General features: G+C 38.2%; 1 protein-coding gene across 1 annotated transcript in view; it reads right to left on the bottom strand.

The window, feature by feature from the left end:
* ADAMTSL1 (ADAMTS like 1) overlaps positions 1 to 26,431 on the bottom strand; it is a 366,597-nt gene that overhangs the window by 39,463 nt on the left and 300,703 nt on the right. Inside the window, exons 10-16 of the mRNA XM_053465892.1 lie at positions 26,170 to 26,308; positions 21,574 to 21,624; positions 19,450 to 19,654; positions 17,882 to 18,029; positions 12,272 to 12,356; positions 6,986 to 7,287; positions 1,819 to 1,948 (exon numbers count right to left, since the gene is read on the bottom strand). Of these exons, the coding sequence (XP_053321867.1) occupies positions 1,819 to 1,948; positions 6,986 to 7,287; positions 12,272 to 12,356; positions 17,882 to 18,029; positions 19,450 to 19,654; positions 21,574 to 21,624; positions 26,170 to 26,308 (1,060 nt within the window). The remainder of the gene's footprint in view (positions 1 to 1,818; positions 1,949 to 6,985; positions 7,288 to 12,271; positions 12,357 to 17,881; positions 18,030 to 19,449; positions 19,655 to 21,573; positions 21,625 to 26,169; positions 26,309 to 26,431) is intronic.

The raw sequence follows: 26,431 nt of genomic DNA, 5'->3' as shown, positions 1-26,431 counted from the left end.
ACATTCAGAATCTAGAGATTTTGCATGGTGAAACAAAATGAAATCAGATTTGGTCTGATTTACATCTTCATGCCTAATCAGAATAAATACAGAACATGTAGAATATTTTCTGTATTTGCTGTAAGCGTTTTCATGTGATTACCTGTCAAAAGTCATTCACGTTATCTGAACGATAGAACCAAAGGATTTCACAACAGTGAAGGAATTTTTATGCAGATTTTACCAGCATCATTCACAGGTAACAGTCTATTTGCAAAAGATGAACACTTTTAAGTGTACAAATGTTTGAATACGTAAAACAGGAAATTTTGTAAGTGGACGAGGCATACATTTTCCACATGTTTTATGGTTTAAGTTAAAAAGGTACTATTTGTTATCTTTCTTACTGTAGCACTTAATGAATGTTATATAATGCTCTTGAAGACTAAAAGTTGTACATGTAAAATACTTGGCCTCAGCAATAAGCATCCCTAAGATCACTCACATCAAGCAATTCTTTGTATTGCTAGATTTAACTAGCAATTGCAAGTTGTTGGACTGGGAATGTTTGATACAGGGAGCATAGGAGCAGTTTAAAATAGTATGCAGTCTTTTTTTGGTGATCCAAGTATGACTAATGGACCAATGGTAGCAACCAAATGCTTTTCATAATGATTAACTTATATTTCAAAATCAACAATGCTGGACCACTAAAAATGTGAGCCAATGTGACTCTAGTTTGGCTCAAAGTAATAATTTAATGGAGGACTAGGATCAGAAGCATTGTCTGAAATATCTTAAAAGAACTGTTGTATGTGTGAGTATAAAAGGAATAGCTAAGAAAACTAATTGAAACATTGTCCCAAACTATCCTCTAGCCAGAGCTTCTCAAGAATGATTGGAATAAGCTACATTTTGCTTATCTCTGTCTATGATTTTCTTGTACTAAATTCCAGGGACAGTTTTCTTTAAGCTATAAAGAACAAAGAATAACAAGACCACACAAAGAAAGAGGTGAAGCGGGGTAAGAAAGATGGAAGGGGCAAAGGACTGTGATAAAAAAAGAGAAAAGGGCAGAAGGTGGGAGCAGTGTTAAGGAGACAAGAAGGTGGGGCAGGGAAAGGTAATGCTTAAAAAGATAAATAAACATAAATAACATAAAAGGTCACATTTTCCTTCTATAACATGGTGTACACGCTGTTCTTATTTTGGAATGACACACTGAGACAAGCATCTGGGGATACAACAGAAACAAGTACTCAGTTTATCCTGGAAGTACCAGGCTGTGCTTTCGCCTGATTGATTGCAGGGGTGCCTCAGTGTTCCAGAACAAAGTTCATTTGTCTTTAAAGTTGGAGGTTTTCATTAAAGAAAAAAAAAAAACCTTCAATAGTCTATCCTACAATTCCTCGAAAAATCCAGTCCATCGAAAGGGTGGATAATCTCTTAATATAAATTGACTTGATATTATACAGAACACTAAAACAAATTCAAAGAAGTATGCAGACATGCCCACTCCCCACATGAAAAATGGATTTGCGGGTTGTGGTTCAGATACCATGAAAGAACAACTGAATTGTCCAATATATATTTGATATGTAATTATTTATCTACAAACCAGAGACTATGTTAAATGGATAATTCCAGCTGTATCGGGTATCTGGATATGTATACATGCAGTACTTGCTCATGCCCAGTGACACTAGTCAATATGCCATGTATACAATCAGTGAAATGATTATGTTTCTTTGCTTTGCACCTCTGGAAGAAGACCATTGCTTAATCCAGGAGTTGACATCATTCTGTACACATGATCCATAATTGTCAAATAGGACTTACCTCGGGGGGCAAGCTTCCATATTGCAAGTTTTTAAAAGTGGTGGGGGCCGTCTACCCGCTACACACAGATTCTCCCCTACAGTTGCTTGTGTCTGTTTGTTCCGGCAAACCACAATTGCTTCTTGCACACCTGTTGGAATAATAAACAATGCTCAAAAATTACATATAAAGCAAAGAAATTCTTAAAGATTTTCTATATATTTTCTTAAAAAAACCTGAAGAACCATTGTCTCTGAACCTGAAGTCCCTACACTTTGCTTGACATAGACACCCTAGCCTGTTTCACAATAAAATATCAGCTCAGGCCAAGTAACCACACACACATATAAGCCATGCCTTTTGTTACAAAATACTAATATAGGCATACCCCTCTTTTGCTCGTCCCCACAAATTGTGGAGGTGATTTATGTATTCCTACATATTGAGGACATTGTCTGGGGAAACAGCAACAATAACCCTTCCACCACAGTCCAGATGCTCCTTGAAGCTACTAGACTGGCCTAAGCTAAGAATGTCCATTGCATTGAACCTAGCAGAAAGAGTGAGTTCCAAGTGAGTGTACATACGGGAAGGAGAAGGATTTTAGCCAGATCAGCTGTGGCTGGCGCTCCTTCTATCTTGGTGAGCTGGAGCTCAGGCCAAGTTGTGACCACGCATGATTACCAAGCCAAACTCCCGACAGTCCACTAGAACATATCACACAAGAACGAGACTGGATTCTGGCCCCTATAAGTAAACCGCTGAGTGTGAAATTACACTAAAATATTGTTTTAACTAATCTGTCCTAAATTCTTTCAGGACTGTGAATCTGTTGATTACCCCTCTAACAGTGGAATGGTTTCTGATATTATATATATATAAATATATATATGTCAGGTTTATTTTATAAATACAATTTAACCAGACTTCTATGCATGTAGGAGCAGTTTATATCAATGACAGCACCAATCAATCGGGGAGTGAAAATAACCTACTAATGTTTTTTGACAACAGCTCTTGTTAAAGATATTCTGAGGGAGACCAGGACAAAACAAATAATAAACTCAGCCACACATCTGGTTTTACTCCAAGAAAACGACAAACATAAACCCACCACTATATACAAATTGACACCTATACTTCAGACAGCCTTACAACACTATGCAGAAAGCCGCGTTGATAGATTCTCTTTTAGCACTCAAGCATTGTGAAAATTGTCACAATCGCTAACCCTAAACAGCTGTGTACAGCGTAAACTCACTAAGAAGAAGCGGATATATATATATATTGAAATAATATAGCGGAACAACAATGACATCTAAATCAAAATAATACTAACTTGGTTGTTCTAGCAAACGTTTTGCATTAGTTTCCCCGCTTGGCACTAGATAAATGATTGCTATAGTCTGTGGGATAGTGAGTAGGAAGCAGAGAGAAGGAGTGTGAGTTTCTGTATTTCACCTTCTTTTTGGCAGTCAGGGCATATATAAAGTAAAGCCAAAGAGGGCTCAGGGGAAAAGGTCTTGTGCCAATATGTCTCTAAGAGCGTCACCAGATTCCATAACCGACACTGCGGAAGTACACAGAATGCAACGCATATTAAAAAAAAAAAAAGAAGTCATTTGAGCATTTCTATGTTTGGTTTTAATCAGTACGGTATTTACTTTCTTGGAGGGGAAACGGGGAGCAGTAACAGCTTTACGGTTGGCAAGAGTGCTAAGCATGTTCTGTTATACAAGAAGCCAGAGATGGGAATCGTGTTCTGGGCTCTCTGTATTTTCAGGTGACAGAATCTGCTGGAGGCAAGCTTGGTGCTTTGTGGGTATTGGCAAAAAACGATCTGGAATAGCCCCGTTAAAATCATATGCACTATACTAAAAATGGTGAAGGTGAAGAAAGTTTAGCAAGTATCCATATTCATGAAGCTTTATCAAACGATTCCACAGTGCAGAACAGGTAATATACTAATTCAAAGCATACTGATGCAAACATATGATGATAATGCATTCTATAGGGGGATCAAGTAAACTGATACAAAGTTGTCTATCTCTATTGAGGTGTAATTACCTTAAATACAGCCTTCATTCTTCGGATGACACAATTAATTTTTGCTTTCAAAAACAAACATCTTAATAGCTTATTTTTGTAATTTAAAAAAATGCAAAGTGAGTGAACAAAAGAAAAAATCTAAATTTGGCGTCACCACCCTGAGTAACAACCCACTGACTCCAAGAGGCTGACCATTAACCAGGCCAAACATTTTCCATGCTCACAGTTGTTTGGTCTTGGTTGGTTAGTAATAGAGTGTATTTGATACATCATTTGGAAGTAGTTTTCCTGAATAGGAGGTGTGGCCTTCTAGATTACTCAAACTTTAGGCTGGGATCAAATGTTTAGTCATGGATTGTAAGACTAACTCTACATAAGAGTCACAGAGAGTGAAGAAGACAACCACGGAAGACACTGCTAGCTTTTGGGTTCTGGCTAACTATAGATAGGAGTGAAAGGGGTGTACAAGTAAGTGCGACTGGGCGAACGAAGCTCGCAGAGCTAAACATCTCACCATCAACCAACAGATTAAAACACCACAGACAACAGCTACCAAATCCAGAGAGTTGTATATGAAGGATTTCCAACTATAGACTCGTTAGAAGGAGGTCAGGACCTACAAAGGTGCAATTCAAGGTAGTTTGGGACACTAATTAGTCACAGGCGTATTAAGACTATTACCATAAAGCCAAATTAATCCCAAATCTTTAAAGATTAAAAAAAACACATATAAAGTAGTTTTAATAAATAAATACAATAAATTAACTTTAATTCAATTCCTCCTGTAATACAAAATGCCCCAATGGAATATAAGTGGACATTGGCTATTTGCATTCTCTTTAGGTGATAGATTTCTTCTTTGTTAGTTCTCACTAATAGGAAATTTAAAAAGAATTTAGACCAGTTAAAGAAGATAAAGCACAAGGAAAGTGATACATTCCGCGTGGATCTTCAATCTCCGAAGAAAGCAGGATCCTGCATTGTTTATATCTAGCAGAATGGCATAATTGTTCAGTGATATTTGATGACAGCACTGGGAAAACGGGAAACTAACGGCAGGCTATATTACTGACTCGTTCCTCCTGGTTGCTACCTCTGCCAGAGGAAAGGTTACACGTCAGGCGATCCAATTTCATCTCCCGAGACAGTAAAAACAATAAAATTACCTTGAATAGTCTTGCTGCTTTCACAGCACTGGATAAAAAAAAAAACCATGACTTTAAAGAATTATATGAACCGTGCATTGTACGAATCTACGTGAAAAACCCATAAGAAAATAATCTTTATAAAGATATCTGAACCCTGTTAGTTAGTACGTGCAATATATGAGTGTTTTAATGGCTCTGTGAAAAACAAGCAGCGAAATATAAAAAGGCAATGATGTCGTTTTAAGGGAATACTCAGATGTTACAAGAAAATATCTGTTGCGCCATTTATAAAAGCTGCATTTCTCAGGCTTAAAAGGATATAATGACTTTTTATTTTATTTTTTATACTTTTTTATAGCAGTAGTCTTTTTTTTATTCTTGATTTGGCAATTTATAACCACTACCTGCAGCTTACACTTCTACAGGGGTAGTTTTATCTTAGGAAACTAGCGATGAGTTTCCGGTTTTGTAATAACCTGCCTTTTCCCCCAAACCTTACAAAAAATGGCTGCTCCAATCAGCAGCTGCCAGCGAGGCACAGGAAACGGAACATAAGGGAAGAATGGGAAATTCCCATGGTACACACATTAAGAGGGTTTCTGTTAAGAAAATATTGCTTATATTACGCTGCGAGGTTTGTTGGTTTGTTTAAAGGTGCTGTTCCACTTAGAACATTAATGGCGCCATTTGGCAAATAAACCTTAGTAGGTCTGTCATTCAGCCTATCCGTGCCTGCTTTTGTGTCACATGACAATTATGTGTTCCTGGCAAAAAAAATCTAAATTACACAATAAAAATGTACTTCTTGGTGGGGTTTACGCATTCAACAGTGCAAGGAATTGTGTTTCTAATGCTGCACTTAATTACAGCACTTTTCAATGTTGGCTACTGTAAGGCTGATGCTTCAACAGCTTCGTATCCTAATTAGCAACAACTTATCTTGAGGAATTACACTCATACCTGCATTTTTTTTTGCAACCATAAAGTGTTTCAACAAACACATCTCATTTTTAAACATAAATAGTGAACACGGATGATTACCAGTCACAGGCCTTACAGGTACATGTCAAAAATAAAGCCAGATGTCAAATGAGGCTCCGACTGTTCTTACGTATTGTGGCCAGCTGTCCATCCAGGGAGAGTAATGGCCTTGTAATACATGCTGGGATGGTTATTATAGAGTAATGACGCTGAGACTCGTAACCCAGGCCTCGTTTTATGTGCACTGCTCTCTATACGGGGCTATGCAATAAAGAACCACCTGCTTATACAGTTACACAGTTTCTGTAGAGCAGAAGCCCTTTGACAGAAGGACTTTACACTTCTAGAGACTGCTACTGCTCTTCGAAAACAGGGAAGCCTCCCCGGGGATATAAAACTCACTCATCCACAACCGAAAAGAAGGTGTTTTTTGTGGATTGCTAACACAAGTGTCAGCGTTTGGCCAGTGTATTTACACTAAAACACATGTGAATACATTCTGAAAACAAGCGAGTGGGAAAACCATTCACCTTAAGATCCTGTGCTTCTGGGATTTAATGGAACAAGGGAAACAAACGACTACACTACCAAGAAAACTTCAAAGACAACTCATAAAAACAGGATTTTCAAGAAGGTTCTGTAACAGTCATTTTTACAGACTTTGTCGTTCTTTCTGGGAAAAGAACCGGCTTGCGATATTATACAAGCTCTTGGAGGAAAGACATGCTGAGGAAGATGATCCTCCTATAACGGAAAGCCAGTTTTCATGGCTCAAGGTGAAACAGGAAATAGAGAATTCTGGATGAAAACCATCTGTCTACATGCATAATGGATGTTCTATATTAACCACTACGAATCTACTATGCGAATATCTTGAGGCACTCATTTTAAAATATTGAGGAAAATGCAAATAAGATTGGAAACATATTGTAATGCACCACACTTCACCAGTAAGGACACATTAATATGCTCACAGTCTGAGAAACAATTGTTGTCCCATTCACACTTACCTCCACCACATGACTCAGAACATTCTGAGAAGCCTTCATATTCCCAATCATAAAGTTCTTCAATATCCTTTAATTCGCCATAGTTTAGCTCATCCTCCTCTGAATTATACTCTACAGATTCACCATTGCAGGGCCCACTGTAACATGTCCGATGAAGAGCTGGTTTTGGCCCCTCGCACTCTTCAGGAGGAAGATCAGCAATCGTCTGAGAAAAGGACAAAAGCACCTGGCACTTCACTGTCCTCTGCTGGACGCCAGCTCCACAGGATACACTACATGGAGACCAGGCATCAGGAATAAACCTGCAAAATTGAAGTAAAAGTCATTATTTCTACAATTCAGATCCTCAATATATGGCTAGTCAAACCATTATTATTATTACTTGCTGTTACTTTATTATTCCTCTAAACAAAGGTGAAATAAAGGGCAAAGCCATGCACATCTTGTATTATCTTATGCACTGATTTTCACTTTATATCAGAATAATATTGGATTTTTTGTTGAAGCTTAGATCTTCGTTTGTGGCTATGTTTCTTCTAAAGTTTTGATCAGAGAGCAAGTGGACACTATCCTTCTATGGTTTTAATAACAGTCAGATAAAATTTGAAAGACTTACATGGAGCTGGGTGACCTCATAGCACAGAATTGGAAGAACCACTCAAAATATTCACAAGGTACCATTAAAGAGGATACCACCATCTCTGCGTTATCTGCAGCTGCTCAGGTCTTTACCTGAACATCTGTACCTGACTGGAATGCTCTCCAGACTGGACCACCAAGTAACACACAATATGTGTGCCGCTATCTTTGCCATGTTATCCAGAACCTTGAACCAGAACTGTATCACAAGACAGACCCATGCACAGGATATATTCGGCAACCAGAATGGCCCTAATGAAACACTGGCGAGGTCCAACTCACTTCGATTTCCTACTTCACTTCCCACATCTGGGACACGATGGAGGAGATAATACCTTTCACGAGACTTGGTCGCCTGATTCTTGTTGATATAAAATTTAATTCTGCTTCTCGTCATCCCTTTCCTCATGGAAATGTGTCCCTTTTGCAGGACTTACTTGTATGAACTTACTATGCTCTTTAGTTGTATTATTTATACCACTGAACACTGCAAAAATGTCTTACCTAGCATATAAACAGATCAATACAGCATCAAATCAAACATATACGTGGATCTAAATTATTTTACACTATGCTGTGCTTAACGCTAAACAACATAATAAAATATTTTCCTAAAAGAGCCATTACACACCAAACTGGTTTTGTTCAAAATCCGACTTTGAAACCTTTACAGCTGAAACCACATTTTAGAGATAATTATTAGAAATTCTGCAATAATTCAAGCATGGTTCACACTCACATATTCCCCCTACAATTATAATCGGAAAAAAATGAACCTCTTCTCCTTCCCCAACGGCCAATGTAGTCATTTCTTCCCAACCTTTGCTTGCGTAATAAAAACTGACCTAATCCAATGAGTCTGATCCCATCTGGCGTGCAATCAATACCCCACGTCTGACACCATCAGCGCTATTTACGATACATTGTTGATGTATCAATTTGCAAAACTAAACAGGATAAATAATTGACATATAAACACCGGCCATGATTATATCCTAGCAAAGCATCGTCTACTCTGTGAAATGACCTGTTTTAAAAGTCAGTGGAAGTGTTACGCATCAATCAACACTAACTGTTTCAAAATGAAGTTTACCGTTTAGGACACTGATTACTTCAGATCAGATTTTCCATACCTTTATTTTGTTTCTTATGTAAAATTATGTGGACTGGTTGTTTTCCCCATTGTGTATACTAATAATACATCCGTACTTTAAAAATATATATTGCCAAAACTCTTGATAATAACTTCTCTACTCATCACTTGGCTGAAAAGCTTTGGCTCGGATATGGCTGTGATGCAATGCTCCTTTTGGGACTCTGACATTAAATTGCATGTGCTGAATACTATCATCATGTAAAGAAATGAAACGATTTAATATTATTTATTGATAAATAAAATGTCTTGGGGCCCATCTGGATAGAGATTAACAAATGACTGGTATCAGTAATCATCCTACACGCCATTATAGGTAAATTAATATCTCACCAGAGGATTTTAACCAAACACAGGTGCCATTGTCAGACCTGGATGGAACAAAAGCCAGCATTACATCAAAAAGAAGCAGTTCTGATGATGTTTGAAGAAGGATCCAGATAAATACATGTTATATCATATATCTAAAATAGTTCCTAGCGTTTGAGTTTTTATATAGACGGGGGGACCTCAGCAGTGTGCTGGTACCGTGTTTGGTATCTTCATGTATAGAGGGATCAGACTACATTGTATGTGCCACGTAAGTCATAATCAGCAACAGGAAACGGGCCATGTAATTTCATTTATGCTGACTGACGTTCATGTATATGGGCTGTCAGCACACTTTTCTTTATTTATTTTAACTTTTATCGTATTCTGTTCTGGTTTAGGAAACACAAATCTCTGCATTTCTCAAACCAGCCCTGATTATAAAAAGGAGATTAAGGAACTACCGACTAAACATTTATATTGAGGTGAGAACGCCTTTTGCCTGCGTAATTGGAGCAGTAGTATCAGTTGGAAATGGGAGAAATTCTGCAGAATTGTCTTCAAAAAAGTGCAAACAAAATCCTGTTGAATGTATGAAAATTTACTTTGAGCCACACAAGCATCCCGAAAGCCTCGAACAAAGGTTCTTTAGCAGACTTTATTCCGCTTCATATAGGTCAATAGATGAGAAATTGCAAATGGTGGTGCGTTCTCTGTAATAGCGGAGGGGATTCTCCATACATAGGTAATAGAAATATATTTCTTGAGAGGGAAATAGCCATTTAGTTCCTGAGCAAATAAAGCTATGAAACGTGGTATCATTTCCCATTTCAAAGACCTATATGTAAACGGCCAAAGAAGATATCACATAGCTGGAGATGGTAGAACGTTTGTGTTGGCAGGGAATTGTAGGTATGGGAGGAACATAGCAAATGGTTTGTACGTAGAGCATCCATGTCATATTATTGTTAATGCAATATAATTACATTAAATGATTAAGTATTACTTAATAGGTGTAACAAGTGCATGGGACAAACGGGAAGGGGCTCATAAATTGAATTAACATTGTCTAATTTTCCCAGCAATGGAGAACATCCATTTTATGAGCCATGGTTCTCCAAAAGGCCACCATTCAGAAAGATCTGTGTATGTATATATTGTATATTTGTACCTCGCACTCTATAGTATCAGTATAATAAAGGGGAAGTAGAAAAGCCTCATATAGTAAGCACAGTAGTCATAGAGACATCTTGATCAGGGTGCAATAGGTATGTATACATTTAGGAAAGGTGGTCCCTGCCCCGCAGAGCTTACAGCCTAAGCTCATCAAACATGTTCTACTCCCCAGCCAACCAGAAACACTAATGTATTTTGGTGACAAAATGTAATAAGGTACATAGACCAGCAGTATGTTGCAGTGAGATTTATAAATGTAAAAAAATATCAAGGCTGTGGGGAATATAAGCCGTGCGAATAGCTATCATGCATTAATAGACAAATGATCAAGGAATCATTAATTTCTGGGTATACCAATAAAGGAAATGCATTGTCGTTTTAATACAGAACATTAACATCCCTTAACGTCACATTTCCTGAGACAACTACAGCCCAGGACAACGTTAATTTCTATCTATATAACGATCCTATTGTCTGCTTAGACGGGTTAATTCATAATTAACCACAAACAACTGATTGCCAGACAGATCTCCAGTAACAGTATCATACAGCATCGTATGTATTCTTATATAATTAAGATGCATGGTTTTTAGTGAGATATGTACTTAACAAAGAGCTTCCTTCTTCCATGTATTTCTAAAAATAAAAAAATTGTAGATTGAATTTCAAACGTCATTATAGTGCTGCTGAGAGTAATAAAGCACCTAGATGTATGTCTATATCTTTGTGCTATATATTAGTTTAATTACTGGAATATGGGAGTGCTTTAGTCTGTATTAGTTTACCATGTAGACTTTACTGCTCCCAATAGCACACGCTTTGAATACAGGCTTTGATTTAGTCTGGACATTCTTAAATATAAAAATTCCTTCTAGTTATTAAAACCGCTTTCCTTGCATAGGAGATAGAGTAAAAAAAAAATGTTAGTTGTGAATAGCACAGCCGGTAACTCATACCCAGCATTCACAAATAAATTCAACCGAACTTATATCATATTGTATCAATGACTGTGGCACAGTTCAGTATTCGGTATTGAATATAATTAAATTTGGGGTGCTTGTACAGAATTTGACAGACACCCAGTAATTATAAAGAAAACTCAATAGCTGGTAGGTCCAAAAAGACTCATGTACACATTTTAGTATCCCCCATGAACAGTACTGAGCTGAAGAGAGAATTAATATTTCAATTAAAATGTGATGAATTACACTGGAGCCTTTGTTTAGTTGTAATCATAAAACGCAACATGTAAAGCCGTGGATTACGTCCCTTCTCTCTGTTAATGTGTATTACATAGCACACTAGATCCTGGACTGTGCAGTAGCTGGCCACGTGTCCTTCATTTGCAATATAATGCAACTTATATTAACTAGCCCTATACGGCAAATTCGACTCCATTGAAAGGAAAATTTATATGCCAACATTACGATTTCAATTCCAGTCTTGTAAGCTCCTACCTAGACAGAGCAGGGAATTCTGCAGATCAAAGCTGGAAGCCGTGCACATTAATCACGGCGTAAGGGAAATAGTTCTCTGTTCAATTTTAATAATAGCATTCCTAGTTTCCTTCTAGAAACACTGTGGTTTCAGCGCTGAGTGCTCGGGCATAATTTCTTTTCGATGGCTTTCTAAAAACTTTTACCGAAATAATGACCTCAAAAACAGCCCTAATTCATTTTTCTTCACAAATCTGATTCATGTGCCTTTCTTCTTTTTTTTTTTGGTTTAAATGAATGCATAGACACGGTATATAAATAGGATGCTTGGTCCATGATGCAGCAGATATCTTCTGACAGCATTGACCAGAGCAAGACGTAGGCTACAGTACCTATGACCCTCACACAACGTCTTCAAATTCCTTGAGTTATTACACGTTGCTTGCTCTGGTTTAGAGCTGATTGGAAGCCACAGATATTTTTTCAAAAATTTAAATGCCAATTAAAAAAATAACAAGGTAACAAGCCAAACCTATCTGGTAAGAACAAGGTCTATTAGGGCAAATTACTTACGAAGGCTCCTCTGATACAGCAATTGCCTCTTCTAGCTCTTGAGCTTGCTTGTACCAAGGCAGCTTGGCTTCTACTGGCAGCTTTTCTGCAAGTCATATCAACACATAAACTGTTAGAAAACATCCAATTTATATCATATCACAACTTTATTTATTATTCAACAAGCAACGTATGAGAGAAGGTAGATAAATTAAACATACATATATACTAAGGGGATGATGTAGAAAGAAAACTCCCATTTTATAGAACATATTTAAAGGATGGTGCATGCGTAACATGAGTGAAAACTGATAGAAGCTCTTTGAGGACATATAACTAGGAACAAGCATAATGGACTGGAAAACAGTATTACATATTGGAGAACCCTTTCCAATCATTTTCATAACGGCCCAGCGATTGTGCCAGTATTGGTTTGACTTATTGATAATTTAGGAATTCAATGGGTGTTTTGTACAGATAAATAGCTAAAATATTTAAAAAAAACTAATAGAATTAGAAAAAGAGTGATAATTTCACAGTGATTTATGTTACTAGAATAAAAAAAAAAACTAACGTAAATTCAATAAAAAAGACAGGGGATTACCTGTAATTAGTTTAACAATGAATTGCTACAGAAGGAAGAACAGAGATTACGTCACATCAGGTTGACTTTGTGGAATGAAAACGTAAACTATTTTTTTTCATCAACCTATCAAGTTAAGCGAATTTCCCAGCCAGCATAAACATCAGATTTTAAAGAAATAACAATAAAGCGCTTGCGAAGTCAGCCTTGCAGTGACTCAACAGGAAAGCAATAAAAAAAATTATCATGCCACTGGTTTTTGAAGTACCAAAGCCATAACTAAGTAATAGGATACAAAAAAATGTGATGTCTGCAAAGATTGTTAAGGGCTGATCGCTAAAACATTGCAGAAGAGAGCTGCTCTGGGATCGCAGCTGGCACTGCGCATGCTGGCCTACGGCTGGAAAGCCATCTCATACTGATAGTTGTAAGAATTCCCCAAGAATCAGTCGTATCGGTTCCTATGCTGTACCGTACTTACAGTACAGTTTAAGGGATTCTTATCACTGATGGAAAACAGATTACAAAATGTGAAATGTCCAGTTATATTCTGCAATTCATTTTTATTTGCCTTTCAATTAGCGAAGAATATTGTTGTTTCCAGTACTGATGTCTCCGTATGGAATCCATTAGCTTCTTCCTTAGTAATAGAGGGGGAACGCCGCTTCTTCTATTTCTACCCATATGAATATGTACTTTAACAGTGTGACTGAAGCACTGAAGTATTTGAATTTTTATGCTACAAATGTACATATAGTGAGATTTTGGAGTAGTTTCGAAAAAATTCTCTGCTTCTTATTGAAAGTTTGAGTGGTTAAATAGCATAACTACGGTATAAAGAGAGATGGATATAGGGGAAATCTAAGTTGTATTTTATTTAATGCAGCAGTCCATCAATTAAGGTTTTTACAGCAAGATCTTCCTTCACGGTTACAATGGAAGGTTGCTCAGACTATTTCCACAATTTAATTAAGCTAAATAATTACTATAATACATTTAAACCCCTATAATAAAAAAATGGGGAGCGCTTTACAGTCTAACCACTTTCAAATCTATGAAAAAACTGTAAAATGGTAAGCATTTTTTTTTGTATGTGACAACACAGTCCCCAGAAACGAAGAAGCAAACTGGCAGCTCGGAGAAAGCACTGGCTTAGGATACTTTAGCCCACTTATTAATATGGGCTATATAATAAAACATAATTTTATAATAAATAATTTAATATACAGAAATACAGATGTGATGGTTCTATCCATGTTTGGTAATGATGATCCAAGTGGCATGTTTTTTATCCGCAAGTAACTTTGGCATGCTCTAGATCCCGTTTATGGTGCCAATTTTTGATCTTGGTTCGTATTTTTTTCTTTTGATCCAGCACAGTCACTGGTATCAGATCTCTGGAATATCCTAGCTTCCACATGTTATTTATGTCGTATTTTAAAGTAAATAAGGTAATTAAGACTTGTACTCCCATCAAATCAAAGATAAACATGGGTTATTTTGAATGGATTCCAGTCCTACGTAAATTTGCTTTTGAACCGATATATAATTTAATTTTGAGATGCAAAGCAAGAGGGACATACCTGTACTCTCTCCCTAACCACACAGTAATTAACCAATGGCCTCTTCATAGCGCAAATTAAATCAATGTTGATTTACCTCATGGAGGAGGCTTTAATCCAATGTGCATGCACTTATCTGTCAATAAATAACATCTTATGTTACTCTTCTACTTCTGTCTTGTGTCACTACAAAAGTATGTCGGGACTGTTCTGCAATGTTCTAAGGTTAAGGGAAGACATTCCATATTATTCGTTTAGTGGTCAGAGAAGGTCTGTAAAAACGGGAGTTGAATTGGAAGACGCCATTGGGAGCCCCATGAAAATGCGTGGTTGGCCATGTAGGGCAATAAAGAGACAGCAGATGCCATGCAATACACTGCCCTCCAGATATTTTTCTTAGGTATATAATAATGCTCCTGCAAGTCAGACTGTGCTGTAATTGTGGATGACATACTGCATTTCAAAGAAAACGAAGCGGTAATTATTTTAATCACTTCCTGAAATATTTGTATGACTATTTTGCTAAAAACGGGAATTAGTAATGAAAATTAATGGACACTTATAGACCAAGGAATGTGCAGAGAAAGAAAAATAACTAAGGATGTTGCCTATGGAAATTTGGATTTAAAATATCATGGGGGGGAGGGGTGAAAATATATCTAAGTAGGGCTGCAACTAACGATTATTTTAATAATCGATTAATCGGCCGATTATTTTTTCGATTAATCGATTAATCGGATAAAAAAAACAATATGCAAATTTTTCGTTTATTTAAAAGAATTTAATGAACTGGATGTTAAAAAACAACTTAAAATTTACATTAACATTCTTATTTTGTTATGATGTAATAAAAAACAATATTTTCAAAGTACAAGAACCCAAACACAATATTTATGAAACAAAATAACCCCAAACATTCTGAAAAGAGGTGGACTATTACTGTTCAAGAAACTTTGCCCCAGCACTTTGCACTTTGCACCCAGCACTTTGCACCCAGCACTTTGCACCCAGCACTTTGCACCCAGCCCTGGCACTTTGCACCCAGCACTTTGCCCCCAGCACTTTGCCCCAGCCCTGGCACTTTGCATCCAGCACTTTGCACCCAGCATTCAGCACTTTGCACCAGCACTTTGCACCCAGCCCTGGCACTTTGCACCCAGCACTTTGTACCCAGCACTCAGCACCCAGCACTTTGCCCCAGCCCTGGCACTTTGCACCCAGCACTTTGCACCAGCACTTTGCACTTTGCACCCAGCACTTTGTACCCAGCACTCAGCACTTTGCGCCCAGCACTTTGCCCCAGCCCTGGCACTTTGCACCCAGCACTTTGCACCCAGCCCTGGCACTTTGCACCCAGCACTGGCACTTTGCACCCAGCACTTTGCACTGTGCCCCTGCACCCAGTCTCCAACTCTGCCCTGCACCCAGCCCTGCCCCCACATTCTGCCCTGCCCCCACACTCACACTCTGCCCTGCACCCACTCTGCCCTGCACCCACTCTGCCCTGCACCCACACTCACACCCTGCCCTGCATCCCCACCCCCACTCTGCCCTGCACCCAGTCTCCCACTCTGCTCTGCACCCACACTCACACCCTGCATCCCCACCCCCACTCTGCCCTGCACCCAGTCTCCTGCCCTGCACCCCCCACCCCCACTCTGCCCTGCACCCCCACCCCCACTCTGCCCTGCACCCCCACCCCCACTCTGCCCTGCACCCACACTCACACCCTGCCCTGCATCCCCTGAAACCCCACTCCCACCCCGCCGTGGACCCCCACCCCCGCGAATCGCTCTGTGCGAATGGAGCCACTCGCACAGAGCGAACCGCTCTGTGCGAATGGAGCCACTCGCACAGAGCGAACCGCTCTGTGCGAATGGAGCCACTCGCACAGAGCGAACCGCTCTGTGCGAATGGAGCCACTCGCACAGAGCGAACCGCTCTGTGCGAATGGAGCCACTCGCACAGAGCGAACCGCTCTGTGCGAATGGAGCCACTCGCACAGAGCGAACCGCTCTGTGCGAATGGAGCCACTCGCACAGAGCGAACCGCTCTGTGCGAATGGAGCCACTCGCACAGAGCGAACCGCTCTGTGCGAATGGAGCCACTCGCACAGAGCGAACCGCTCTGTGCGAGTGGAGCCACTCGCACAGAGCGAACCGCTCTGTGCGAGTGGAGCCACTCGCACAGAGCGAACCGGAACACGTCACATCCGTCACGTAGCTAGAAGAAGGCGGAGACTGCAGAGCGTGTAGCAGAAGCGGGGAACGCTCGCGGAGGTAAGTAAAAGGAGCCGAGTGCTCCAACAACGAATTGATCACTCGATTAATCGATAACGGAAATCGTTATCGATGATTTCCGTTATCGATTATTATCGATTTTATCGATTCGTTGTTTCAGCTCTATATCTAAGTACTTTTTTTTTATTTCAGCTTTTATAAGAGAATGTTTGGTTTACTTATTCGAATACTCAAGTGTTGATGAAATTATTAAATATATAATAGCTCTTTCTAACTGGATTCCTCACTGCTGGGATTCAATGCAAAAACATTCAAATACAAAGTCAATTTTGTAAGATAACATTTTTATTTCACCCGTAGCCTTTTTGTGTTCCATTCTGGGAAGTGATCTCTTTGGATTTTTACCTTTATATTAATAGAGTACAGGAGGCACACTATTGTTTTAAAAGTTTGGGGTCACTTTTTTCTATTATCATGGAAACCAAGGACATTCCTAGCTATGCTAACATAGTTGCAAAAGGGTTTTCTAATGATCCTTTTAAATTTAAATTAGTGTATACAACGTGCCATTGGAAGACAGGAGCTATGGCAGTGATAAAGGGCCCCATTAAAAATCATCCATTTCCAGCTACAATAGTCATTAACAATGTCGACATTGTATTTTTGCTCCATTTCATATTATTTTAATGGAAAAAATATATTTTCTTGCAAAAACGAGGAATTTCCAAAGTGACCCCAAACGTCCCAAGTCATCTGATTGAGCATGATGATTGTACGACATCCATAGGGAGGTCTATATATTAAAATGGGGGTGCGTGCCAGTTTACAGCGGGAACCATGCAACTGGCATATCCGCTATTGCCATTACAAGTTACGAATGTGCTCGTAAAATAGTAGCGGTTGTTTTCTAGTTGGTTAAAAAAAAAAAAAAAAGAGCTCACTGGAGGAATAACCAAAGTATAATTACCGAATCCTGGACTCTTGGTATGCATGTCCAAAAATGTAGAATATGAGATACCCACTCTCTTAAAAAAAAGTACTAAATACATTAAGTGGATGGCATATCTACTATAGGAAGGGACAATAAACAAAACCCATATTGTTCAAGGTTAGATCATATATTATAGAATTTTCCTTGGATCTGCTGAGAACACCCATGCGTTATTCTGGAGCTGCAACTGTACAGAACACTACTATGATGAAAATGTAATACTAATCGATGCACCCATGACGCTTTGGAACGTACCTTTAGTTTTGTAGCAAGGTATGTGCACTGTGCACTCTTCTTTGATGTGAGGCTTTGTTTTAGGGCTGCAGCCTCCTGTATGGATGCCTCTGTGATCAATACACAGGACCACGCGGTACCTCAGCCCGTGTCCACATGTAACTGTACACTGAAAACACAAATGAGCAAGCTCAGCAGTTTCAGGGGTCAAGTTATTTTTATCCATTAAAGTACTGTATTTCAAAGAGAGACGTACACGAGCAGAAAAAGGGCAGCAATTCATTCCAAAAGGAACAAAGACGCATTTATTACAGAAACATTACTGACAAGACTAATCACATTTGTAAGAAATTACTTAAGTTCTACAGGCATGTTAATAGTCATTGGAATCACAGTGGGTCATAGCAGCCCTAACATTAGCTGGCACACTACTAAATAGAGAATGCAGAATAACATGTAGCTTTCATTTATATGCCTATCATTTCTTGTTAAGGTCAGTAAAGATGTTCCCAACATCGTAAAGCAATTTGCTAACTGTTTAGCACGGGAATGTCTATGGTCTGGTCTGGTCTGTCTTGAGCCATTAGATGTCTATAATTCTTACAGATAACTTAGCTTTGTTTTTCTATAGTCATTTTAATGTCTCATTATTATAGTTACTGTTCATGTTTTCATATCAGAAGAACATCTAATTTGTTAAATGCACTGCAGAGGTATCTAGTCATATATATATTATTTTTTTTTTAATCCAATGGAAAAGTAAGGGTTCAGATTCTGGGCAAATAACAGCCCAGGGTTTATTTTTATTAAACCGTAATCTACCAGTTTACGATAACTGTGTTTGTATACAGGAAACAGAATATACATTATAAAAACAGTAGCTAGTGCTCTTTATTTTGGGTCCATACTCCCCTAATTCAGGTTCTTGTTGTTATCCCAACCCAAGTATTAATGAGATTACATTGGCGGTGTCATGACATCCCAGGCCAGTCCACCTACAGAACACCTGTTCTCCAGAAGCCAGTTTGTGCCCATCTGTCCACTAACTTCTCCACTCAGAGCCAAATAGAACATGGGTTGAAGAAACTACTCATGAGGAGAAACCAAGTATTGCTTCAGTATTCCAAGCAACTTGGTGTAAATAAGGTGACTTTAGACTAAGTAACAGCCATATGTTAACAATTTATTACAAATCCTTGGAACATTAGAACATATTTTGTGGAAGCCCTAACATCCCATCGGGATTTATTTCTTAAATAATACGTTGTAGTGGTTGAAACATATCAGGTCACTCACTTAAAAATACAATAAAAATGGACAACCTGATATCGTTTCTTTGGGAGATAACCTAGTGAGATCATCTTATCAATGTACAGAAAATGTAACCTTAAGAAGCGCTAACTCAACCCATACTGTGGCGGTATATTTTTGAATACACAGGTATGTCTATAGGAAGTCATTTCAAATCCCTGTACTTATACAAAAATGGAAATCTCTGACATACATAAAGGAGCACATTTAATATATTCATCCCTAGTTCCATATTGTTAAGTAAAAAAGACTGATATAATGAAATATTTGCTACTTACCGGGGACCATTCTTGAGCCAACCATTTTGGACAGTCAAATATATTGCAAGGTTGTACAATAGGCATCTTTGGGGTATACATACACTTCCACTCCTCCACAGAGCTGACCTGACCATGAATGTCTTCTTCTACACATGATACTGAGCGACTCTGTATGCCCCCACCACAGGAGGAGGAACAGGCAGTCCAAGGGGTACTTTCCCATCTGAAAACAGGCAGAAATCATTGATGAAATGTTGTAAGCAAACTATTTACCTTCAAAGTGTACACAGTTTTAAAGTACACCTATTTTTGCAGTTACAAATCCATACATAATATTCAATTTATAGCCTGTGTTAGCGTCAACATTGTTCAACTATCTTGTATCACGCATTTTATTCAGGGTCAATGCACTTGGACATTGTGTCCCATTGGCAGAATGATATAGTTTAGCCCAAGATAGAGCACATCACATAGGACGATGACCTACTGGTGGGCCAGAGAGAGTGTAAAAATGGCCCTCATGATCTGGCACCAGATTTGCATCTCCAATGCCGCACATCCCTCTTGATATGTTCTATCGTGTGGTTTATTGCATAAGAACCTCTGCCACCCATCCCAAAGAGGTGCTCTGCCTTCTATACACTTAATGTATTTGATGGGAATTTCTTATTTGAAATAAACGCATGGACTACACAATCTTGTTTGTGATCTTCAGAGTCTAAGTAAGCTTCTTTACTTTCGGTTCACTAAAAGGGGCAGCTTTTTGCATTTTAGATCTCAAAGAGTTAAATCAGCTCTGACTTTTTAAACCTGCAAGATGAGCTTTTAGACTAATATTTTCACACTCACAAGAAGTCAGCCTGGAAGCTTAGATTGTTAAAAAAATGGATTTCAGAAGCTGACACCGTCTTGGAATCATGTTACCCGGAAAGAAAGTTTTTTGTCTCATTCATTAAATGTTACAACAACAACAAAAAAAACACACACACAAAAAAAAAGTATTTAACTCTTGTCTGTCACCCTCCCGCCAGCCAAAAGTGAGTTAAACATTTAAACGAAAGGGAGAGGTTGAACATAATGGTTTGATTATATGAAGTTTACAATGTAATCAAAAATTAATGAACCAGCCGCAGAAGAGCTAAAATAGCAAATCAATCTAGGATATTTGTGTGGGAAGAAATAAGTGAAAACATGTTTTACAGACTTGCCTTAATAAAATGCTTTAAAACATAATTAGTAATTGAACACTTTATTAGGCATATATGATTTACAGTAGCGTGATCTGGTGAATGTTAAACTAACAAGCTCTACACTGCCCCAGCAAAAACATAAATAAAACAATATCTTTATGTCTCTGCATAGTTTTGGTGTAATTATATATGTTATATCTTTTTTATACTTACTATTGCATGCAGACCACCAAGAAATCACAAATCTAAGCACATTGTTGTATACAAACCATTGTGCGCTCGAAAGCCTGCGGTTAGCCTTCTGAGAACCAGAGGGCCTTGTAAATCAAAGGGCTGCATTTCTTCTAGGCGCTGGAAGGGTTAATGCATATAATGCCTACTGAACTATTGACTGACCCAGAGAATAATCTCATTTAATATCAAAATCTTGAGAGATAAAAGGACACATATCACAATGGTAAGCGTATAATGACACCATACCACGTGGAGAAAAAAAAGTCTAGGGTTGTTTAAAACATTGCACAAGATGTGAATGTGGTTGAAGGTTTTAAAACAGGATGAAAAGATGGCGATTTAACAAAAACAAAACCTGTAAAGAACTTTCACAATGTCATCTAAGTCTTTAGAAGTTTGTAATATTCATTTAATGGTCCGATAAATTCAAATACATTCACATGACATGTAAAGAAGGACCTCTTGAGTCTCTAAAAAAGACTTCTAAAAACTCTAGACACATTTTCAAACATATATGCAGGCAGTCCTCAGAACAAAGTTACAATTTGGCCACGTTAATATGTAAATATACTCATTTCCACATGAACTTTGGCACGTCAAATAGCTCCCATACATAAAGAAAAACACAAAAGACAATGCATTTAAAGATAACAGAGCTGCCAGCTCCACAAAGGGACTAAGGGGAGAAAGAATGAGAAGGATGAGCTCCTTACCATACCTGGGAAGAGGATGATAGAGGTCATAGGGCATAATCTGCTTGTAGCCATCACTGAAAGAATAAAAAAAAGACCAACATCAGACTATAAGTAAGTTGATGAGTGAGAACAATAATGTGATTGCACTTGAAAGCCCATAATGATGGATTAATTGCCATTTTCTAGTGAGGTCAACACTTTTAAAGTTACTAGTCTAGAGCCTACATACATGAGCCTGAATTTTAAACATCCTACATACTAACTTCAAGTTAGGTCTATCTACTAAAACGTTCAAGTTGTTGGTCCAGTTAGAGAGGTAACTACTCAACAACCAACTTGATCAATAACCCTCTATTTATAAAAACTGACTGACACTTGACAAAGCCATTCAAATCCAACTCAACTGGCTGGACATTTCAATTCTAACTGTATTCTGGCAGAGATAGTCAACTGAGTTGATCTTGTAAGCTGGCGGCTGGTGTTAACTCACCTCCTCTAGAAGAGAAAAAGGTGATTTTGCCAAGTGGAGCCCCTATTTGGCTTCACTGACAACTTGACGCAAACTAACTTTATGTGAATTGATGATGTATTCTGTATTGACTGGCAGTCAACCTGAACCAATATAACTTGAACTGCAGTCAGCCTGGCAGCTGGGTTTCAGCCAACTTACTGTTACGTAACTCAAGATCACTATAAACATTTGTGAATACTCATAAGAAACAAGTGTATCGTCCCATGGAGGTGTTACTTAAAATTATTATTTTGTCATTTTCTGTAATATCTTGCTATATTTAGATGTATCTAATATGCTATGGTTGACACTAAACCCAACCTTCCACGGTTTTGAAGAATCATCCTGGCACCAAGCTTTTCTAGAAATCAGTGTTTAAAGACAATTAAATGTCAATAAAATTATAAAAGTATGCATGGGAATCTAAAAATAATTGTGATATATACAGGAAGTGCTCATTGGCTATTTGGTAGATTCACTTCTGTCTAATGCCTAAAAAATCAAAGTGAGCCCTAAAGGACCTACGTTACAATACATGTATTCAGGAACTCATTACATAAAGCAGACACAATACTCCTACTGATAAGCTATACAGTCCTTTTTGGTCACATGACAATACCTCACATGTGTCCTCACATGTAGATTAATGATATACACATCATTTAGACGATAAATCATTTGAGATACATTTTATAGACGTAACCTGAGCCCTCGTCCTCAAGTTATTACCGACAATAGCAATATTGTAATTATTACTGAGGTAAATAGTACACTAAAAAGATTGGCCTATGTGGGTGAAATCTCAGCTGGAGGCCTTTTATCAAAGTATGAATGTAATCTGCTCGGGGTGGCGCTGCTTATGATAGCAGAGGCCATAGTACAGTACTCATTGTACTGTAAACCCAATCAAATGAATTGCATGAGCCAGAGGTGCTGACAGCCCAAGAGGGAAAGCGGCTGGTAACATCCTGTATAAGCCGCCAGCTTCTGAGTGAACTAAAAAGACCTCTGAGATTAAATGAGAGAAAAATATAATGCTCCTTCTGACAATATGGATTTATTCATCGCTTGAGGACCAGGCCCCGATAAACATCCACACAACAGGCCCCTCTTTCTCGTCCTGCCCTCCTCCTTTCAAGAGTCTTCTCTCAAATTGCAAAGTAAACAGAAGTGACTTCTGCCGTAGGATCTGACCATAACAGAATAGTGAATGTGATACAATAAAGCATTAGGGGCTCCTTCCTGTGTTATCAAAGTGGGGCGCCTTTTTTGTCAAGTCAGGAAACAAGGCCATGAGTTCTGGTCATTGTTAAATTGACTGTTGACGTGAAACGCATTAAAATGACTGAAAACAGGAGGCCGTACAGTTTGCTACTCCTCCAGTTACTAGTCCCACTGTAAAAAAGCAGAGAGAAGAAGGAAAATCCAAAATAAAAAGCCTATTACACAGCCTCATTATTGTTTTGTTATTAATGAAGTCCCACTATGCATATCCGAGATGCACTGGAACAACCACCACCTCTGTGACATTTACAAATTTAGATATATTTAAGCATAAACTTATCATTAAATGTAACCAGGAACATTCTTAAACCAGCACTCGCGTTTCAAGCAAACACCAGAATAAGGTGCTAGACTGTATACCACCTCCTCATTTTATCTGTCTTTTTCTGTTCTGATAAATCAATAATATATGGAATTTTCAGATAATGGTTAATTGGTGAGATACCCCATGCACATTAAAGTGATACTAAAGAAAGACATTTGGAAGGAGACAGGAGATAAGGTTTGTCTGTACTGCATCACGGAGAAATGTATTCCAGGAAAGCGATTATTAAAACTACTATAAATCTAATTGAATGTATGTTTTGATGTAATTTACACTAAACTGAATGATTCTGCGTTACATAACACACTGCTTTTTTCACTTTTTTTTATAGATTTATAGCAAGCAGCCCAACCACAACCTTAAAGGCGTGAAGGAAAGGGGTGTCCTTGATATGGCGCAAGAAGTACCGTATGTTTCCATTTTATTTGTATGTTTTTTATTTAGGAGTGTTTACCAGTAAAATGTCATTGGGTTTTGTGGTAAAAAAAAATCGTGGTTGATTATGTAGTCTTTCACAGTAAAACCCATTGTGTCCCCACGGTCTTTCCAGATAATCAAGCTAAACTAATTTCAGGTATTTCCTTTAATATTCATGCCGAATAACCGAAATGGAATTCCAATATAGACCTACTGTGAAATTTAAGCCATTTTGTAACCTCATTCTGTGAATGATGCAGACATGTGTCTGTAACAACGGCTCACCCTTAAATCTTTTTAAAGCAAATTTCTTGACAATTGTGCAACCATCTGCAGCCGCTACAAAAATGGCTTGTTAGTGGCCAGCAGACAATTTCCTCTAATCATTTTGCTCCAGGAAAATGAGACTAGACATAAAATACTTGAAATCAGCTTATTAATCACAGAATCATTCTTATTTTTTTTTCCCAACACTGATTAAAAAAGCAGAAAGAAACAAATTAACCTCATCAAGGTATATGGCTGGAGCAAGCAAGAAAAATGAATGGTTTCCAGTTAACCGCTCTATTAATGAGATGCTGTGGGCTAGTAGCTCTAAGTGTTCCCTTAATAAGTGTATCTAAAAAACGTCTAATTAATGATATGCCTGCACACCATTATATAGCAGAATAAAGAACAGAATTCAAGAATTTAATCAAGCTACCCAAGTACCATTCGCTATTAAGCAGATCAATCACTTCCAATAAGTGCATGGAGCAGTAATCTCAGCGTACTCTAATCAACAAGAGTTGATGGCCCTCAAAAATCCAAAAGTAACAGGAAGTCTCAACATTTCACAAAAACAAAAAGATTAAAAGTTACAAAGTAACTTGGCACCCGACTGACAAGACTTGATGGATATGCCTTCCTTCAGAATTTCTCCAAGTTATTTTTTTGATCTGAGGGAACCTTAATGAGTCCTCGGTCTTGTCTTAGATTAAGGATAGCCATAGAAATGTTTAACGGCCCTTATTTTTTCTAAATGATTTATGCTTGAAGACTGTTTCATTTATCTATCACCCTCTCTAACGTACAACTACCTTACATCTAGTTTATGACTGCTTTAACATCTCTCCTCCCGATTTATTATTTAATAATAATTAATTCCCTCCTTTATTATTTAAATGTTTCTATTAACTGCTCTCTTTCTCTCTCCCAGAAGGTATAGATATTGAGATCCCTTACTTTCTTAATTATGCAGCTGAAGACACTGAGATTTGAAAGAAGAAGCCAACAAGTTAATACGAACTGTGCAAAGACACAAACCCGTTCTTTTGTTATATTTAAGCCCCTCTTTCAGCATGTGGTATTATTTTTAGCCAGGCGGTAAATACAGGGAACAGAATCCTTGGAGCAGCGACACTGCTCGGTTAACACTTTTCACAGTTGTTTCACATTTATATTCAGGGGCAATCTGGGTAGTTTCAACCTGCGGTAAAATTTCAGACAAATGGCATATGACAACCTAAGTATACACAGGTATATCCTGACTACATTGGCATGCTTTACCACAATACACACTGGCCTGGCCGGTTCAACACACAGAACACCCATGAAAAGTGTAGAGAAATAAAGCTGACTAATGATATTAGTTAACAATAAACACGATAATAAGGTGCAACAACATGGCGTCATGATACAATAATCTATATACCCCCAAAAAGATATCCTGATGGAGTCTTTCCAACACAGCCAGGAAAACAATGATCAGAAGGCAAAGTAATCAAATCTACGCAGTTGGTATGGCCAAGAAACCAATAGGAATACAATAGGAATTGTAGAAATCCAATAGGAATGCAGCTGCACGTCTCTATGTGAGATAAATCAATTTTATACTAAATTTGAACTAAGAGATAATAATCAAATATTAGAACTTTTCAAGTTTCAAGCAGATATGTTAAGTGCGACCCTTCTAGACTTAAATCTTAAATGGTGCAAAAAGTACAGTTCTCTGAATGTCTGTATCAAAGCACTTGCTTTGACCTTGCACTGCAGCGAATATTACAGCAAATTAGTCTGGCAAACTGTTAAAAGGGGACTGACCTGGCAAGGCAAGGATCCATATTACACTCTTGGAGCTTAGGTTTTGGCTTAACATTTTCTGGATAGTAGTGGCAGTACTGATCCGCAACAACGCGCCCACTTCTTAGATCATAACATTCGGCTGAAGTCAGCTGGTAACCTGCAAGAAAAGACTGAGTTCATGGTTTTCTGCAAGCATAGTACGGCAATGCACATACTCGGAATAAAAGGCAACAGATGCCACATTTGATTTTTTGATTGATTTTGCAGGGTACAGAAGGTT

The sequence above is a fragment of the Spea bombifrons genome, chromosome 1 (genome assembly GCF_027358695.1).
Source record: "Spea bombifrons isolate aSpeBom1 chromosome 1, aSpeBom1.2.pri, whole genome shotgun sequence".
NCBI lineage: Eukaryota > Metazoa > Chordata > Amphibia > Anura > Pelobatidae > Spea > Spea bombifrons.
This window is presented reverse-complemented; position numbering and strand designations above follow the sequence as displayed.